The 21,405-nt window shown below is 41.5% G+C and overlaps 1 protein-coding gene across 1 annotated transcript in view; it reads right to left on the bottom strand.

Moving 5' to 3' along the window:
* Positions 1 to 6,814: 6,814 nt before the first annotated feature.
* Positions 6,815 to 21,405, bottom strand: part of cecr2 (CECR2 histone acetyl-lysine reader) — a 142,945-nt gene continuing 128,354 nt past the window's right edge. The window contains exons 18-19 of the mRNA XM_067999628.1: positions 14,052 to 14,148; positions 6,815 to 9,469 (exon numbers count right to left, since the gene is read on the bottom strand). Coding sequence (XP_067855729.1) covers positions 9,464 to 9,469; positions 14,052 to 14,148 — 103 coding nt within the window. The 3' untranslated portion in view covers positions 6,815 to 9,463. The remainder of the gene's footprint in view (positions 9,470 to 14,051; positions 14,149 to 21,405) is intronic.

A 21,405-nucleotide genomic window follows, 5' to 3' on the forward strand; every position in this document is an offset into this window, starting at 1 on the left:
AAAAAATTGAGACACAAAAAAGAACAGCAGTGGGTAATATTTAAAACACTGATCAAGAGAGTTCGGGCGAAGTATATTTCTCTAAAAAGGAAGAACAAACTAGCCGATAATGAAACACCATGGATGAATAAAGAGATAAGGGAAAAATTGAAACTAAAGATAAAAAGCATACTCTAAATACATAGACAAAAAGGGAGAAGACGACAAAAAGGAATATGAAGAGGTTAGGAAAGAAATCAAAAAAACTGTTTGGAAAGCAAAGAGGACGAGATTAAATTATCAAGGAATATAAAAAAAAAATAGTAAAATATTCTACAGACACAAATAACAAAGGAAAAATAGGGATAGGGCCACTATGGATGGAAAAGATAAACTCATAGGTAACGACAGCAAAACTGCAGAAATATTGAATAGTTACTTTGCCTCTGTATTTACCAGGGAGACTAACAAGGTGAACAGGACATCGGAAGAAGAGATTGAAAAAGATATTAAAACATTTTTTAAGATAGAAAAGGGGTGGGGGGGGGGGGGGGGAGAAAGAGGAGGAGATAATAAACTTATCAAACTTAGAGGGGATAGGACCCCTGGTCCAGATGGATTGCATCTGTGAATATTAAAAGTTAGGGAGGAGATAGCAGAGGCCCGATTACATAGATATAAAAATTCACTAGAAGAGGGAATAGTGCCAGAGGACTGGCGGACAAGCTAATGTTATTCCTATATTTAAAAATGGAGATAGAACAAGGCCAGGGAACTATAGACCAGTTAGCTTAACGTCGGTGGTAGGAAAGATAATGGAATCTTTACTCAGAGATGTAATAGAGAGACATCTAGAGAACAACAATATAATAAAAGAATAGTCAGCACGGATTTCAGAAGGGACAGTCATGTTTGACTAACCTTATTGAATTCTTTGAAGAAGTAACAGAAAGAGTAGACAAGGGCAACATAGTAGATGTTCTAAAGGCCTTCGATAAAGATACCGCAATGTAGACTCATGGCTAAGGTCAGAGCATGTGGAGTCAGGGACAGGCAGCACAATGGATAGCAAGCCGGCTACAAAACAGAAAGTGGGGGTTAAGTGTCGCTACTCAGACAGGTGGGAACGGATATTCCACAGGGATCGGTGCTGGGACCACTGTTGTTCACAATTTACATTAACTATTTGGATTCGGGAATCGGAAGTACAATTTCAAAATTTGCAGACAACACCAAATTAGGGGATATAATTAATACAAAGGAAGAATGCATCATCTTAACTTGCAGAATGGGCATGCAATTGGCAAATGAATTTCAATATAGCTAAGTGTGAGGTGGTGCATTTTGGTAGGAAGAATAAGGTCATATATTGCATGGATAATAAGAGTTTAAACGGGATAGAGCAGCAAAGGGATCTAGGGATGCAGACTCACATCACTAAAAGTAGCAATGCAGGTTAATAAGGACATAAAAAAGGCAAATCAAGCACTAGGGTTCATTTCTAGAGGGATAGAATTGACAAGCAAAGAAGTTAAACTCGCATCGAACCTTGGTTATATCACACTTGAAGTATTGGGCACAAAGGATATAGATGCATTGGAGAGGGTGCAAAAAAGATTCACAAGGATGATACCAGAACTGAGAGAATATCCTTATCAGGAAAGGCTGAACAGGCTGGGACTCTCTTCTCTAGAAAAGAGAAGGCTGAGAGGTGACCTGATAGAGGTCTTTAAATAATGAAAGGGTTTGATAGGGTAGATGTAGAGAAAATATTTCCACTTGTGGGGGAGCCCAAAACTAAGAGATCATAAATATAAAGTAGTCGCTAATAAATCCAATAGGGAATTCAGTAGAAACTTCTTTACCCAAACAGTGGTAAGAATGTGGAATGTGCTACCGCAAGGAGTAGTTGAAGGAAAAAGGCTCCATGGCACCAGTACCACTGAATAGAACATGTGCCGCTTTAAGTGCTGTGAGAGTGTCTTGGGGTGACTCATTCTCTACATTCCCCCTTCTCTCAATGGAGCCGATTTTATCGTGACCAAATCGATGTTAACAAGGCACTAACGGCCTCAATATGGGCCCCGTTAACAAAGACATGCCGGCCGCTACCATTTTTAAAAGGGGTCTACTGCTGGGCATCTAAAGTGCACTAAAACAGATTATACGGTACAGTTCTGGTCACCCTATTATAGAAAGGATATTATGAAACTAGAAAGAGTGCAGAAAAGATTTACTAGGATGCTACCGGGACTTGATGGTTTGACTTATAGGGAGAGGTTAGATAGACTGGGACTTTTTTTCCCTGGAGAGTAGGAGGCTAAGGGGTGATCTTATAGAAGTCTATAAAATAATGAGGGGCATAGATAAGGTAGATAGTCAAAATCTTTTCCCAAAGGTAGGGGAGTCTATAACGAGGGGGCATAGATTTAAGGTGAGAGGGGAGAGATACAAAAGGGTCCAGAGGGGCAATTTTTTCACTCAAAGGGTGGTGAGTGTCTGGAACGAGCTGCCAGAGGCAGTAGTAGAGGCGGGTACAATTTTGTCTTTTAAAAAGCATTTGGACAGTTACATGGGTAAGATGGGTATAGAGGGATATGGGCCAAGTGCAGGCAATTGGGACTAGCTTAGTGGTATAAACAGGGCGACATGGACATGATGGGCCGAAGGGCCTGTTTCCATGTTGTAACTTCTATGATTCTATTGCTGTTTGTGGGATCTTGCTGTGTGCAAATTGGCTGCTGTTTCCCTACATTACATCAGTAACTACACTTCCAAAAGTACTTCATTGGCTGTGAAGTGCTTTGGGACACCCTGAGGTTGTGAAAGGTGCTAAATAAATGCAAGTTTGTTCTTTCTTATAGCCCTGAACCTGTACCTGTTGTCCTGCTCTTCTGGTGTATCTGAAAGAATAGTTTCAACAATCACTGTAACTATAACCGGATATCGTGACATCAACCTGAATATATTAGAGGAAAAATCTTCATTTCTCATCTGAAGAAGAGAAAAGGGTGATCCTGAAAATCTGTGGGTGGAAAAAAAAATCAACTGAACAGAAGATATGCATCAGAGTTCCTTTGGCTGCTATGTTTATCCAACAAGAATATTAGATAAGTGAAATTACAGGTACTCTCCCAAGAGTTGAGTGTGTTTTACCCTTGGTATAAAAGGCTAGGGAAGCTTCTTAAAAAGTTTGAAATACTGAAGCCTGTTATGTTGTCACAAGGTAGTTGTTGCATCTTATCAGTTATTATGACCATGTAAAAAAAAGTTTTTACTATTGTTGAGGTAATGAGGCATTGATTATGAACCATATTCTATAATCTTGACAATTAACAGATTTATCTGATAACTCAAGAGCAGCAAACTCATACATTATGATCTTCACCATGAGGGATATGAAATATATCCCACAGGGCCTTCATTATATTTTCTGAACATCAAAATTAATTAGGTAGTTAATTAGGTAAAGAGGTTAAAAATGGACTTTAAGGTGGCAGCTCTTCCTCACCAAATCACTATTCATGTATGAGCCAGACTTTGCACATTGGCTTGCTATTCAACTGTGGAGTGCTTCACAGCTGTGATTGATGTTGTTGTCACCCAACATCTACAAAATATGCTTTTGCCAGCAGGCATAGCGATCATGAGCAAGAACTCTATCTGAATCTTCTGTTTCCTAGCCTAGGGAGTTTAATTGTAGCACAAATACTTGCAATCCTTGTTGAGCTTAGTTAATTCACCACAAATCAAGAACATCCAGAACTCTGTTTGGCTCTGTACCAAATCCAGCAGTGCATTAACCCACTAAACACAGGAGCAGCTACAAATTGGTAAATATTAATTGATATTTAGTTTCAAAAAAAAATGTGGGAAAGTTTCTTGCTCTCTGCTGTTCCATGCACCTTAAAGCACTGTTGTAGTATTCTCTATAACAGCACTGCTATTTTATGTTCTTTTGTATGCACTATACACACTGTTGTTCTATTCTACATGTAGAACTTTGTTAGACTGGTTTGAAGCATTATGTGAAGACAGAGAAAAATGACTCCCTTCCAGAAGAACAGTTAGCAGACATATTAAATACCCATGTCAAATCACATCTTATTTTTAGGACAATTACCTCCCTTTTCCTCTATCCTGAAGGTGTTGACTCTTGTTGAGGTGCAGTTCCATAGCTGCTGGTTGAATTCTGGCACCTTACCCAAGTGACCATTCTTCACTTAAGAGTTTAGTATTAAGTGTTGACAAGCTATTTAACTGTTTGAGGTATAGCAGCTGAGCCCCATCCTGTTCCCACTTGACATCCAATTATGCACACTTTCCAGCAGGGAATGCTCACTTTACCAACTAAGCCATCAGGACAGCTCTTGTCACAGTCATGGAGACCCTGTTACTCAGACTATTCTGAGCAATATTTAATGTAAAACTTGCAGCAAGTTCCATCTGTACACCATAACCTTTGTTGTTTCTAAACAGGTGAAAGATTTGCTGATACTGAATGTGTGTAAACTGAGATTGATTTAGTTGCCCTTCTGGTGATTTAAAAAACACATTTCTGGCAAAACATAATTTGAATATACTGTGAAATCTTAAGCCTTGATATTCCACTGTAATTATTAGCATAACAGCACTTAATGCCTTCATATACAATTTGTTTCTCCCTTCGATAGATACATTAACCAGTTTATTTTAAATGCATTGGTGCCTCTTAAAATAGCAGATGAATGATACAGATGCTTTAGGGACAGGCTCGAGGAGCTGAATGGCCTACTCCTAGTCCTATGTCCCTATATACTAATTATCACAATGTATAATTTCAGGATATTAAAGTACTAATTAGCAAAATTATGAGGCAAAACAAATATAATTTTTCCCCCTCCCCCAGTTTTCTTCTCAGCACTCCTCTGAAAGCAGTGACATATGCTGGAGAACAGTTCCAATGCAGGAGCCCTCCAGTACCTCACCCAAATGGCCGTTTAGATACGAACCTAGACAGTGAGGCCTGGAAATTGGATTGCGCCCAAATTCCTGATGTGCACTCCTGGTGCATGAAGCTTGGTGTCAAGAATGCTAAAGATGCCAATTTAGCCCCAGGACTCGACCTGGAATATTCCTGATGTGAATGGCTCAGTAATATATTGAGCAGTGTATTTAGCCATTGAGCCTATGAGTGGCCCAACCCACTTTAATTAAGGAGCTATTTTTCTAGAAATTTATTTGCAAATTGCTAATGATAGGATCACAGTATCAATGATGCTATATTTCATGACAGATAGAGCTTCTTTAACTGAGGTTCAAGCCATAATCATACACACAGAAAAAACTGGTATGTATTTTGGTATCTTTGAGTGAATCCTGGCTCAAGAACAGTGTGTTTTACCCAAGCTAACTGAATACAGAATAATGGCAGTAAGTAATAAAACATTCAAATAATTGAGACTCAAGTGACATCGTAAACTTTGTTACTTGCTTGTTCATGAAGTCTAAACCATGGATTATAGCCTTGTACTTTGACAATCACTTTCCACAAAATAACACCACAAAACCCCATTTCTTTTAGAAGAAAACTAAATTAAGCAGATGAAGTGGTTTTAATGTTTGGTAAGTTATTGTGGTCTGATTACTACAGAATAATTGTACTGCATGATTTACAGGAGGTATAATTAGACAATTATTTTAGTTGTGACACAAAGTTTCAGGGGCATTAAGAACTTAATATATACTCTCACCTCTGCTCTGTTTGCTTGTGGGATGTTTGATGGGTGAAGAATGACTGCCATGTTTACTTACATAACAGGTTCAGCAGTCCAAAATGAATCCATTGTGTGAAGCATTTGACATGAGAAATTTCTGTATAAATGCAAGTATTATTATATGTCAACCTCCTCAGTATAAACAGAGTTTTTGGGGGAAATGCAAGATTCATATCTGCAATGGATTGATTATGTCTCCTGAATCACAACAAACATGGAAAGGCACTATTACCCACAGAACAAATCAAACATAGGTCATCTGTTGAGAAAAAGTTATTTGTTCAAAAAATGTGAATTTGTAGTGAGAATTGCAGTGTGCAAGCTGAAATTTTAAAAAATTGTCAGGCTCAGATTGACCATGGTTTCTCTGGACCTACCAGGATTCAGAGGGTTAAAAAAAGTTACTGAAAAAGACAGATCCTACTTCTGGAAAATGCTAAAGGTAAGCATTCCAACAATTCCTTCAGTTCAGAAGTCACAACCATAGTGTAGAGCTCCTTTAAAAAGGGTTTATGGATGGGATGGTAGAGAACATTAGGGTTAGGGTTAGCAACATAGAGATCACCCGTCAAAAGATTCAATCCGTGTGGAGACCCATTTTACTTTTGAATAAATAGTAGTCAATAATCTTAGAGTTTGACTTCACAATAATAGTAAGACTCAAGTTCCTCTGATGTTTATTATCTTTCAGTGGCTTGTTTGATTCCAGAAAGTTATGTTTAGAAGAAGGTGAAGTAATTTTTACCAGGTAGTATTTCAGTGTAGAAATAAATAAATCCGCAGAGGGATATGGCACTCGATCCGCAGAGGGATAAAAATAGTTTGATGTACATGGATTTAAAAACAGCAGGATCTGTTAGCCAGGCTTTATGGCCTTTCACATACTTATCTTATTTTTCTACGAAATGACATATAACTTAATAGTGTTCTGTACCTCAGTTTTAAGAATCACTCCAGAACTGTACTTTTACTCAGAATACTGAAAGAGTTACATTTTATACACATTATCAAATTGCTGATTCAAATAAAGAAGTTTCTGCTGCCCCACAGCATGCAGATAGACTCCACTAGGCTGAGGTTTTCAAACATTTATTCTAAGTATGTACAATATAGAAAATAGTAAATTCATATGGAAAATAATCTATGTCAGTCAAGCAACAATAAAAATGTTTTCTTACATAATAAGGGCCCTAGTACAGAACAACTGAGGTATGTGTCACAACTGTAACCAAAGTGACTTGACATTGCATTTCATTAAAAAATTTCAACATATACAAAATATAAAGTACAAATAAATAGGTTTTATGTTTCCCAGCATCTAGTGCCTTGGAGAAGAGTAAAATACTGGCTGTAGCTAGTGCAGACTTGGTGGAAGACTGCAGGACTGACAGTCTGAGGTATGTTATTGTCTTTTATATAATTAAAAAAAATGGCTAAAAACTCACGTGGTCTGATCAAAGATCAACAATTGTTGGAGTGTTTTAAGTGGGTGTGATCATAGCTGCCTCCAGACAAGACAAATATCCTTTATACAATGGGAACATCAATATGCTACAGCAAGACTTTGATAAAAGAAATAAATGGAGTTATTGCTGCATAGATTTTCCAGAGTTTCTGGAAGCAACTTAAGTAGCTGCAAAAAAAGACAGAAATCGAGAAACAGGGTCCAATGCACTTTCATTGTTCTCAATTTCTACGCCGCTCTCCTGAAGGTGCTGACATTAATGTCAGCTTGGCTCAGTGGTATAACTCTAACCTTTAAGGTTGTGGGTTCAAGCCCCACTGCAGGACTTCAGCAGATAAGTTAGGCAGTACCAAGGGAGTGCTGCTCTGTTGGGGGGTGCCAATTTTTGAATGAGACATTAAACCAAGGCACCATCTGCCTGGATTGGGTGAATGCAAATGATCGCATGTCACTGTTTGATCAGGAGCAGGGGAGTTCTCCCAGTGTCCTGGCCAACATTTATCCCTCAACCACCATCACTAATTGCTGCGTGTGGGACCTTGCTGTGTGCAAATTCACTATCATGTTTGCCTACAAAACACCGACTGCACATCCAAAAAAAAAGTAATTTGTTGGCTGTGAAGCGAGTTGGGATGTCATGAGGATGTGAAAGCCTCTATATAAATGCAAGTTCCTTATTTTGTACTGGGATATTGATCCATTGGTACCTCAAAAAATGGCCATTTTTCATTTGAGAGTGTAAACATCACATATCAGCAGGCTTTTAACAAACAGCAGCATCATACCCTAACTCAATCCTGCCCTCCGAGTTCCACACAAGCACTTTCCAGCAAGGGACTGACCGATAGTGATTAGGACCGGGAATCCTTGTTGACTTTCTCCTTTCTAGCCTAGGGAATCCTAAGATAAACATAGCTGCCCCTTTGTACTCATGCCCCAACATATTTTGTCCAGCTGATGGTGGGATGGCATAGCTGACACACTTCAGGCTGAGGTATTGTTACAGAAACCAGTCTGCTAAAAGCAGATTTTGTTTTTTGTAGGTGAACCACGCCCTATCTTGTCAAACGTTCCTTTCAACTAGCTGCTTGGTAGGTCGACTCAAAGGACTAAATGCAAACATCCTTTGGCCGATGGGGTTTAGTGGTTTCACCAGTTGTGCTGATTAACAAGTACATTAGAGGGCAGTAGAGAGGACAATGACAACATACGTTTTAATATGCCCAATCATAATTTCTTTGTAATAGATTAATTTAACCATGTGAAAGCCAAAGTGAAAATGGAGATGGCTGACTGGGAAAAAAACCCAATCAATTGAGTAATGCCAGTACCCACACCAACAATCCAACTGGTTTATTTTTTGAAAAACAATATACACACAACCTGTGATAGATATCAGTTGTGTTTTTGAGGCCTGTAATACCATAGAGCTGCTGATTGCATCCAACAGCAATAAATGACCTATTGACTAAACCCTATCTTTTATCTCAGTTGATTTATACAGTACAGGAACTAAAATGTTTTGCTGGTGAACCTGTATCAAATATTTTAAATAAAATAAAGTTTATTTTAGTGTTGTCTCGGGTTTCTTACTGGGATTTAGCATTTGTGGTATAGTCACTGCAAGCAAACCTGAGACTGGCGATTAAATATTACAATTTCAGCAGCAGAGAACACATCAAATGTTACAAAAAAAACAGCAAGACAATCTTAAACAAAGAAATGCAGAACAACAAACATTCTGTGCATCAGTGCAGAATGGTTTTCATGTCAACAATTTAGTGTATCAACTGTAACATTATAGAATAAAGCAGGGAAAAAATATACAATAGAAACAAAAGCTTGTAACCCTGCAACTAAACTACTGCATCACAAAAAACTGTGGCTGTTTGTATTGGTAACAAGAATTGATTTCCACAGAAATCTTCCAAAATGATTCTCAGTTTGTTAAAAGGATGCTTGGGTATCTTACTGCAGTGCTACATCCATAAGATATTGCTTACTTGGCTGCTACCTGTTCACAGATACATTCAACAGACTAGAGAAAAAGGCATCATCATTTATTCTTGTAAACCAGTTTTAACCAAATCCCTACACAGATAGAAATGCTACAATTTAAAGTACATTTTTTACACCTGAGTTTCTCATAATACCTATTTAAAAAAAATGAAAAATTGCATCTACCCATTGAACTAGAACACTGAAATGCTGTCACAACAATGTCCTCTTAGATCTTGGCTCCACTTGCAATCATCCATCTTGCTCATTTCTGTGTGATAGAAAAGGACATCAGTGTTCATTCAGCCAATACAAATGAAGAATAGTTAACATGTTCTTCCAAGTAGCAGTTATCAATATTTTAAAAAATATCCTTATAAATAAAAATGGATAAGGCCCATTTAACACTTAGGTAGCAGGTAAATAGTTTCAGTTACAAAGCAATTTTGTTAGAAATAATAAATTAAAAATCGAAGTACAATGGGACAGCAAATTCACTTGTTTTGGTCGTTATAAAAACTCACTATAGTAATAAAGTGAATAAATAGTTTTCAATATGTTTATTTCTAATTTTAAAATTAATGGCACAAATAGAGATAAATGGGTTTTATTTAACTGAGACGTGGTTGCAGGGTGACCAAGGTTGGGAACTAAATATTCCAGGGGACTTAACTTTTAGAAAAGATAGGCAAAATGGAAAAGGAGGGGGGTAGCACTGATTAAAAAAAGGATGAGATAAAGACAGTAGTGAGAAAGGATCTTAGCTCAGAAAATCAGGAATGTAAAATCAGTATGGGTGGAGCTAAGAAATAACAAGGGCAGAAAACACTGATAGGAGCAGTTTATAGGCCCCCTAACTGTAGAGGTAGTGTTGGACAGAGTATAAATCAGGAAATTAGAGGAGCATGTAACTAGAGTAATGCAATTATCGTGGGAGACTTTAATCTTCATATCGACTGGGCAAACCAAATTGGCAAAAGTAGTTTGGAGGATGAGTTCATGGAATGCATTCAAGACAGTTTTCTCGAACAATATGTCGAGGAACTAACTAGGGAACAGGCTATGTTAGATCTGGTATTGTGTAATGAGACGGGGCTAATTAGCTCTGGGGCAGAGTGATCATAATACGATAGAATTTCATATTGAGTTTGAGAATGATGTAGTTCAGTCCGAAACTAGGGTCTTAAATTTAAACAAAGCCAATTACGTAGGTATGAGTGGCGAGATGGCTAAGGTAGATTGGGAAATTAGATTAAAAGATATGATGGTAGATAAGCAATGGTGAACATTTAAAGAAATAATTCATAATTCTCAACGAATATACATTCCCTTGAGGAATAAAAACTCCACACGAAAAATGAACCAGCTGTAGCTAACTAGAGAAGTTAAGAGGTGATTAAAAGGTGCTGCTTACAATGTTGCCAAAAAGAGCAGTAAGCTTGAGGATTGGGAGGGTTTTAGAAATCAGCAAAGGATGACCAAGAAATTGAAAAAGAGGGAGAAAATTGAATATGAGAGTAAACTAGCAAGAAATGTAAAAACAGATTGTAAGAGCTTCTACAAGTATGTAAAAAGGAAGAGATTAGCGAAAGTAATTGTGGGTCCCTTAGAGGCAGAGACAGAAGAAATTATAATGGGGAATAAGGAAATGGCAGAGATGTTAAACAAATATACTGTATCTGTCTTCACAGTAGAAGATACAAAGAAATACCGGAAATAGTGGGGAACCAAGGGTCTAATGAGAGTGAGAAACATAAAGTAATTAAGATTAGTAAAGAAAAAGTACTGGAGAAATGAATGGGACTAAAAGCCGACAAATCCCCTGGACCTGACGGTCTACATCCTAGGGTTTTAAAAGAGGTGGCTGCAGAGATAGTGGATGCATTTGGTTTCGATCTTCCAGAATTCCCGAGATTCTAGAACGATCCCTGTGGATTGGAAGGTAGCAAATCTAACCCCGCTATTCAAGAAAGGAAGAGAGAAAAGAGGGACCTATAGACCAATTAGCCTGACATCAGTAGTAGGGAAAATACTAGAATCTATTATTAAGGACGTAGTAACAGGGCACTTAGAAATTCATAATATGATTAGGCAGAGTCAACATGGTTTTATGAAAGGGAAATCATGTTTGACAAATCTATTAGGTTTTTTGAGAGTGTAACTAGCAGGGTAGATAAGGGGGAATCAGTGGATATAGTATATTTGGATTTTCAAAAGGCATTCGATAAGTGCCACACAAGAGGTTGTTACATAAGATTAGGGCTCATGGGATTGGGGGTAATATATTAACATGGACTGAGGATTGGTTAATGGACAGAAAACAGAGAGTAGGAATAAACGGGTCATTTTCGGATTGGCAGGTTGTAACTATTAGGGTGCTGCAAGGATCAGTGCTTGGGCCTCAGCTATTTACAATCTATATCAATGACCTAGATGAGAGGACAGAGAGTAATGTAACCATGTTTGCTGATGATATAAAGCTAGGTGGGAAAGTAAGCGGTGAGGAGGATGCAAAGAGGCTGCAAAGGGATGTAGACAGGTTAAGTAGTGGGCAAGAAGGTGGCAGAAGGAGTATAATGTGGGGAAATGTGAAATTATCCATTTTGGTAGGAAGAATAGAAAAGCAGAATATTTTTTAGAAGGTGAGATACTAAGAAATGTTGGAATTCAGAGGGATTTGGGTGTCCACGTACACGAATCACAGAAAGTTAACATGCAACTACAGCAAGCAATTAGGAAAGCAAATGGTATGTTAGCCTTTATTGCAAGGGGATTGGATATAAGAGTAAGGAGATCTTGCTGCAATTATATAGGGCTCTGATGAGACCTCACCTGGAGTACTGTGTATAGTTTTGATCTCCTTACCTAAGGAAGGATATGCTTCCTTTAGAGGGGGTGCAACGAAGCTCCACTAGATTGTTTCCCAAGATGAGAGGGTTGTCCTATGAGGAGAGATTGAGGAGAATGGGCCTATACTCTCTGGAGTTTAGAAGAATGAGAGGTGATCTTATTGAAACGTATAAAATTCTTAGAGGGCTTGACATGGTAGATGCTGAGAGGCTGTTTCCCCTGGCTGGAGAGTCCAGAATTAGGGCTCATAGTCTCAAGATAAGAGGTTGGCCATTTAGGACCGAGATGAGGAAAAATTTCTTCACTCAGAGGGCTGTGAATCTTTGGAATTCTCTACCCCAGAGGGCTGTGGATGCTCAGTCGTTGAGTGTATTCAAGATTGAGATCGATAGATTTTTGTACAGTAAGGGAATCAAAGGACATGGGCATAGGGCGGGAAAGTGGAATTAAGTAAAAAATCAGCCATGATCTTATTGAATGGTGGAGCAGGCTTGAGGGGCCGTAGCCTACTCCTGCTCCTATTTCTTATGTTCTTAAAATACAATCTGCAATTTGAAGACCCATCAGCATTAACTTCTTCATATATTCCTCTGTTTGTGCTGCATAATTTCACCCCTTCCCCAAGTCATGATTGCACAAATTTATTATTGGCAACATTGAGTCTTTTAAGGATGTCATTAGCATTAATTGTACGGCACAATATGTTACAATTAACTAATTAAAAGCTGGTGCTCAAATTGATGAACAAATGATACAATTTCTAAATTAATCTATTGCAGGCACACTTAAAAAAAATGTAGCTCCCTCCCTCGAATAATACTGTTGTCAATAAAAACTCTGGACATTGTTAACAATGCACAGCTATTGCCAATTAAGTAAACGCAGGGGGAAAAATTACGGTATGTTCCCTCTTCAGAGATTGGTCGGCTAATTTCCTTTGGGCTGACCAGGTGTCTGACATGTGCAGAAACCCATCATCACATTTAAAAGTTTCCAAATCAAGCTACTTGGAAATCTGTAGTTTCTGTTTCCCCAGTACATCTCCCTCTGAGTGGGAAGCCTTTCCCAAACAGTCCCATTACTTAATGTAACTTGAGGAAAAAAAACTTCAATACATAACAGTGGCTGCACTTCAAAAGGTGATGCATTGCATGGGAAGTGCTTTGAGATGTCCTAAGGATGTGATAAGGTTCTATATGAATGCACGTTCTTTCTTTCAAAGCTTTAGAAATTATTGTTGGAACAGAGAGGAGCATGATCAGAATGAAAGTATCCCCAAAACAAATTCACATTTAAAGAGTTCAATAATCAGAAACAATTCCTTCATTTCCACCTTTAACAAACATTTAAAACCACACAAACACAGGAATTAACTTGCTGCCCATATCCTATCCCACACCAACTCCCGTTCGCCCATCTCCTGTCCTCGTTGGGCTACAGTGACACCTGGTCTCCCAATGCCTCAGATTTAAAATTCTCATCCATATGTTTAAATAAAGAACTTGCATTTATATAGCACCTTTCACGACCTCAGGACATCCCAAAGCACCACTGAAGTACTTTTTGATGTCTAGTCACCGTTGTAACGTAAATCCCTTCATGGCCTTGTCCTTCTCTAACTCTGTCATCTCCTCCAGCTCCAAAAACTCCCCTCCCCTGAACTCTTAATTTATCCCCCCTCCCTTCCCCCCACCATTGGCAGCCGTGCCTTCAGCAGCCTAGGCCCTAAGCTCTGGAATTCCCTCACTAACCCCTCTGTATCTCCTCATTTAAGACCCTTCTTAAAACTCATTCTTTGACCGAACTTTTAGTCACCCCTCCTCCTACTACTTACTTCTCTGATTCAGCATTTTTTTTTAATTTTACCTTGGGATGTTTTTCTACGTTAAGGCCCTATAAAAATGCAAACTGTTGTTGCAAATTAATAAATATGGGATGCAGAGTAAAATGAATAAAATTACCTCTGCTGCATTTCTAAACATGATGCAAAAATGATTATTCACCTGATCAGCAAATGAAGCAGGCATCTTCTGCTCAACTTCCTTCCCCAGTTCTGTTCCTGACACCGATTTCTGATACGGATGCTCCTGTACAGGCATTCTATTAAAACCAAGCAACATAAACTCAATAATGTTTCCACACCACTTTGGTAAACGTACATTTCCTGAATTCAAGGACAGGAGACAGCTGTTGAGCAAAATATTAATTTAAATAAGATCAACAACTTTCTACCGAACAGGGGATATGATGCTCCATCTAAATCAGGGTCACAAACCTCTCCAGGGCTGTAAATTCCATTTTGTAATCAATAAGTCTACAGGAGACCATTATCAACCGCTTTAACTGTGTGGTTACACTGCACAAGGGAAGGGAGCAACTTGCAGCCATTCTGCAGTTGGGCAAAATACCACTACTGAGAAATTTGTCCTACAATTGCGTCACAATGATTTCCTCAGGCAAATAGAACCAATAAATCCAGATCCCTTGATAGTTTCTACTCAATTTTCTCTAAAACCACTGCCATTCACTGCTGTGCATTTCCAAAATCTGTTTTTGTGGATTCTGAAGATTAAAAAGCCTAGACTCCAAAAACAAGGCTCAGTGTAACCAGCACAGAGAGTACTGAAACTTAGCAATGACAGTGGTAAACACAGGCAACAAACTGCAGAAGTGGAAATGCAATATACATCCAGCTTATTTTTCTATTTCAAATAAATATATTGATTGGACTGAATAAAAAAGTGGATGGTTGGCATGTATGCTTCACCCTCTGAAAACAATTAGAGATTGGTTGTAATGCTGCTCCATTTTCACGATGGACAAATTTAAGAGTTCCTACCTGTTGGTTGAGATTTTTGAGTGGCTCAATGTTGTATTTGGTTAGAAAAAGATTAATTGGCTCAATGATTGTATGTGGTTAAAAAATGATTAATTGTATTGTTTCTCAACTATATTCACATCTTGGTTTATGAAGAAGTCACTAACTGCATTTCAGCACTACAGTCAGGATGCTGTGAAGGCCCATAGCTATTGCTGCATGCAATGCAGATAGCCGTTTCTTAATGTCACATAGAGTGAGCTGAACTGGCCGCACACTGGTGTCTACCTCAGAAGCAGGCTGAGTAGGATCATCCATTCAGCACTTTGGCTGAAGACACTTACAAGCACTTCAGACTCGTCTGTCTCTTGCATGCTGGGCTCCACCGTGGCTGAGGATGGGAATGGAGCCTCCTACTCCTGTCGGTTGCCTGGATGTCCACTACCATTCTTGAATGGATGTGGTAGAGAGACAGAGATTTGCTCTGATCTGTTGGTTGTGGGACCACTTAACTCTCTCTATAGTCTGCTGCTTTTAGTGTTTAGCATGTAGGTAAGCCCTGTGTGGTAGTTTCAACAGGTTGATACCACATTCTAAGCTTTCCCTGATGCTGCTGCTGGCCCTTCTACAATCTGCAGAGAACAAGCAGTGAAGGATGTGCCAGGCCACAAGTTATAGATTGTGATGGTATATAATTGTTGCTGCTGATGACCCACAGAGCCTTGTAGATTCCACTCTTACCTATCCAATCATAGCTAGAGCATCTCTAGCAATGCTTCTCTTCTCACCCCAGAACAATCACCTCTGGAGTTCTCCAGCCATCCATCCTTGGAACCCCTCTTCTTACTCATCTACATGTTGCCCTTTGAGACTTCATCCGTAGACATAGGGCCAGTGTCCACGTGTTCGCTACCTCTCCACCACCTGTCTTGACCCCTTCACTAACTCCATACTATCAGACTGCTTGTCCCTCCATAGCCTTGCCCCTCCCTATGATCTCCTCCCTCACCATACTCTGACTCCAGTCTTTTTTGCATTCCTCCCTCCCTTTGCCCCACCATTGGTGGCTGTGCTTTCAGCTGCCTAGGTCCCATGGTCTGAATTTCCCTTCATGTACTCCTTTCCACCTACCTCTCCTCCTTTAAGACCTCCTCAAAACCCACCTTTTTCCTCAAGCTTTTGGACATTCCCCACCTCCACTTTTCCTTCTTTGGTTTGGCGTCCAATATTCCTCACACCTCCATGAAGCGCCTAGGGACATTTTTCTATGTTAAAGATGTTTTATAAATTCAAGTTTTGTTCTGTCATCAGCAGATTCCTGTGGTCTTCCATTTCAATTATGTGCTTCTGTTTTCCCTTCTGATCTACTCCAAGTTTCACTCATGCACAATTCTTGTTTTATTCCACCAGTACCTAAGATCATTCGTGTCGTTCTAATAATTTTTCTTCCTCAGTTGGTTCTCAGGAGATCCTCTGATCTCCCCTATCACCTTCTGATTTCCTCTTCTTTTCTCACCCTCTGTCCCTGACAATTATAAGAGTATTATATTTCCCATGATGTGGAGATGCCGGTGATGGACTGGGGTGGACAAATGTAAGGAGTCGCACAACACCAGGTTATAGTCCAACAGCGTTATTTGAAATCACAAGCTTTCAGAGCTTTGCTCCTTCGTCAGGTGAAGTGAAGAGATGCATATAGGCACAGCATATATAGTCAGAGAACAATGCCTGGTGATTACAGATAATCTTTCCAACTGCCCTTTATCACACCTCGGCAGAGAGATAATCACAGCAATCAAAGGAATGAATGGTGTTCAAACAGGTTAGTCAGGGAAACATTACATCCAAGAATACTGAGGTGGGGTCACAAGGGGTCAAATGTAGCAGATGCTGGAGTTTGTATTTAAAACAGATAACTTTTTTTGCTGGAAATCGCAGCAGGTCCGGCCGCATCTGTGTAGGGAGAACAGGCCAACTACGACTTGAGTCTGGAGGACTCTACGTCAGGTGGGGTTACATGTAGCGTGACATGAACCCAAGATCCCGGTTGAGGCCGTCCTCATGGGTGCGGAACTTGGCTATCAATTTCTGCTCGACGATTTTGCGTTGTCGTGTGTCTCGAGGGCTGCCTTGGAGAACGCTTACCCGAAGATCGGAGGCTGAATGTCCTTGACTGCTGAAGTGTTCCCCGACTGGGAGGGAACCCTCCTGCCTAGCGATTGTTGTGCGGTGTCCGTTCATCCGTTGTCGCAGTGTCTGCATGGTCTCGCCGATGTACCATGCTCCGGGGCATCCTTTCCTGCAACGTATGAGGTAGACAACGTTGGCCGAGTCACAGGAGTATGAACCATGTACCTGGTGGGTGGTGTCCTCTCATGTGATGGTGGTATCTGTGTCGATGATCTGGCATGTGTTGCCGTGGCAGGGTTGCGTGATGTCGTGGTCGCTGTTCTCCTGAAAGCTGGGTAATTTGCTGCGAACGATGGTCTGTTTGAGGTTAGGTGGCTGTTTGAAGGCGAGTAGTGGAGGCATGGGGATGGCCTTCGCGAGGTGTTCGTCGTCATCGATGATGCGTTGAAGGCTGCGAAGAACATGGCGTAGTTTCTCCGCTCCGGGGAAGTACTGGACGATGAAGGGTACTCTGTTAGTTGTGTCCCGTGTTTGTCTTCTGAGGAGGTCTATGCGATTTTTCGCTGTGGCCCGTCGGAACTGTCGATCGACGAGTCGAGCGTCATATCCCGTTCTTACGAGGGTATCTTTCAGCGTCTGTAGGTGTCCATCGCGTTCCTCCTCGTCTGAGCAGATCCTGTGTATTCGCAGGGCCTGTCCATAGGGGATGGCCTCTTTGACGTGGTTAGGGTGGAAGCTGGAGAAGTGGAGCATCGTGAGGTTGTCCGTGGGCTTGCGGTAGAGTGAAGTGCTGAGGTGCCCGTCTTTGATGGGGATTCGTGTATCCAAGAATGAAACCGATTCTGAGGAGTAGTCCATGATGAGTTTGATGGTGGGATGGAACTTGTTGATGTTATCGTGTAGTCTCTTCAGTGAATCTTCGCCGTGGGTCCATAGGAAGAAAATGTCGTCGATGTATCTGGTTGGCATTGGTTGGAGGTCCTGTGCAGTGAAGAAGTTGTGCTCGAACTTGTGCATGAAAATGTTGGTGTATTGGGGTGCGAATTTGATCCCCATGGCCATTCCGTGTGTTTGGGTAAAGAACTAGTTGTCGAAGGTGAAGACATTGTGATTCAGGATGAAGCGGATGAGTTTTAGGATGGCGTCTGGAAATTGGCTGTTGTTGGTGTTGAGTACTGAGGCTGTCGCAGTGATGCCGTCATCGTGGGGGATACTGGTGTATAGTGCCGAGATGTCCATCGTGGTGAGGAGTGTTCCTGGTTCAACTGGTCTGTGGGTGCTGAGTTTTTGTCGGAAGTCTGTAGTGTCGCGACAGAAGCTGGGGATTCCCTGTACGATGGGTTTCAGGATGCCCTCGACGTATCCAGAGAGGTTCTCACACAGAGTTCCGTTGCCTGATACGATAGGACGTCCGGGTGTGTTGGCTTTGTGTATCTTTGGGAGGCAGTCGAAGTCTCCCACGCGGGGAGTACGTGGGATGAGAGCGCGTAGGATGCTTTGAAGGTCTGGATCGAAGGTCTTGATCAGTTTGTTGAGCTGGTGGGTGTGTTCCTTGGTTGGATCTGTGGGTAACCGTCTGTAGTGTTCCTGGTTGTCCAGTTGTCGGTATGCTTCTTTGCAATAGTCCGTTCTGTTCTGTATGACGATGGCTCCTCCTTTGTCCGCTGGTTTGATGACGATGTTGCGGTTGGTCTTGAGAACATCGAAGGCGTCGCGTTGTGCTCGGGTGACATTCTGGACTGTCTTGTGAGTGCGGCTGTTGAATCTGGCGTTGACTTCTCCAGCTTCCACCCTAACCACGTCAAAGAGGCCATCCCCTATGGACAGGCTCTGCGAATACACAGGATCTGCTCAGACGAAGAGGAACGCGATGGACACCTACAGACGCTGAAAGACACCCTCGTAAGAACGGGATATGACGCTCGACTCGTCGATCGACAGTTCCGACGGGCCACAGCGAAAAATCGCATAGACCTCCTCAGAAGACAAACACGGGACACAACCAACAGAGTACCCTTCATCGTCCAGTACTTCCCCGGAGCGGAGAAACTACGCCATGTTCTTCGCAGCCTTCAACACGTCATCGATGACGACGAACACCTCGCGAAGGCCATCCCCACGCCTCCACTACTCGCCTTCAAACAGCCACCTAACCTCAAACAGACCATCGTTCGCAGCAAATTACCCAGCTTTCAGGAGAACAGCAACCACGACACCACACAACCCTGCCACGGCAACCTCTGCAAGACATGCCAGATCATCGACACAGATACCAACATCACACGAGAGGACACCACCCACTAGGTACATGGTTCATACTCCTGTGACTCGGCCAGCGTTGTCTACCTCATACGTTGCAGGAAAGGATGCCCCGGAGCATGGTACATTGGCGAGACCATGCAGACATTGCGACAACGGATGAACAGACACCACACAACAATCGCTAGGCAGGAGGGTTCCCTCCCAGTCGGGGAACACTTCAGCAGTCAAGGACATTCAGCCTCCGATCTTCGGGTAAGCGTTCTCCAAGGCGGCATTCGAGACACACAACAACGCAAAATCGTCGAGCAGAAATTGATAGCCAAGTTCCGCACCCACGAGGACGGCCTCAACCGGGATCTTGGGTTCATGTCACGCTACATGTAACCCTACCTGACGTAGAGTCATCCAGATTCAAGTCGTAGTTGGCCTGTTCTCCCTACACAGATGCGGCTGGACCTGCTGCGATTTCCAACAAAAAAAAGTTACCTGTTTTAAATACAAACCCCAGCATCTGCTACATTTGACCCCTTGTGACCCTACCTCAGTGTTCTTGGATGTAATGTTTCCCTGCCTAACCTGTTTGAACACCATTCACTCCTTTGATTGCTGTGATTATCTCTCTGCCGAGGTGTGATAAAGGGCAGTTGGAAAGATTATCTGTAATCACCAGGCAATGTTCTCTGACTATATATGCTGTGCCTATATGCATCTCTTCACTTCACCTGACGAAGGAGCAAAGCTCCGAAAGCTTGTGATTTCAAATAAAGCTGTTGGACTATAACCTGGTGTTGTGCGACTCCTTACATTTATTATATTTCCATCGGAGGACAAAAAAAAATGCCACTCAATTCTCCCAGAACTGATTCTACTGCCTCCAATCGATCATGGACTGTTGTCATTTTACAGGAGGATGGGGCTAGAATTGTCAGGTCAGTAAGGTGTCATGAGATCCAGTCTAGTTTTACAGTTACCAACAGGAACTGCTGACTGTTTCAATAAGTTCTCAAGTTGGCATGTCACGGTGTTATTGGCAGAGTCATTAAATGGAGGCTTAGGGGTCTTCTGGTCACTAACATGAGCTGGAAGCTGCAATACAAGCTGACCATTTTCAGCCCCCATTTGAGCTTTCCGCACAAACAGGGCGAACGGAGCTGAGACAGCTGGCTGCTCGTGCAAAGCATGAACAGTTCACATGCATGATAAAGAAGGAATGTTGGTAGTCAGCACTGAACAGTGGAGATGAGAAGATGGATGAACTTTCTGGAATGCTGTTTAAGAGTGTTTTTGCGTAGAACTATCCCTCAGATTAAATGGGTGGAGTAGAGTCCATGATAGAGTAGAAAATTGTATGTAGTCTACAGAAGGGGTGGTCTGTATGGGTGGTATGGCTTTTTATCATTCCAGGCTTTCTAATCTTGCGTTCCTTTCCTCCACTATTTCTCCACTCCCCCCCCCACCACCACACACACCTACCATTCATCTCTTGAAGGTGGTGATTGATGCTGAGCCATAGGCTGCCGCTTGGTGTCCTATCGAACTTCAGTGACCATTCTTCATATGACAGTCTGGGCATTGAGTGTTAATGGGCTGTTCAACCATAGGTACATCATAACTGAGCCTGAGTCTTATCCTGTGCTCACTTAGCATCTAAACACATGCACTTCCAGCAGAATGTTGCTGGATGTCACGAGCAAAAGCCATGGGTGAATCTAGATTCCAAACCCCATCCCGGTATGTAGGCTAACTGTAATTCTCCGCTGTTACCCTGGTGAAGATCAAATGAAGCACAACCTAGGACCTTCCTGGCCTAAAAGGTTGAATACTACCACATGTGATTTTGGGTGGATGTTTACCACTATCAAGGTACTGGTGGTGGAACATTTTCCCATCAAGCTCTCCCAGCAGGTACAGCATACATTAGATATAGGATAAAGCTCCATTCTACTCTATCCCAACCCCTGAAAAGCACCTCTGCTGCACCAGCGCGCCATTTCAGTTTCTCACTTCAGCCACCCCCATGGCCTCTCAGAGTGAAATTGCCAATTAGTTTCTAATTATGGGAGTTTTACGATGTAGTGAAGACTTGCATCCACTGGGAACTAGACTGAAATGAGGAAAACGCATTTTATACAGGACCCTTGCAACCA

This window comes from Heptranchias perlo, chromosome 18 (genome assembly GCF_035084215.1).
Source record: "Heptranchias perlo isolate sHepPer1 chromosome 18, sHepPer1.hap1, whole genome shotgun sequence".
NCBI lineage: Eukaryota > Metazoa > Chordata > Chondrichthyes > Hexanchiformes > Hexanchidae > Heptranchias > Heptranchias perlo.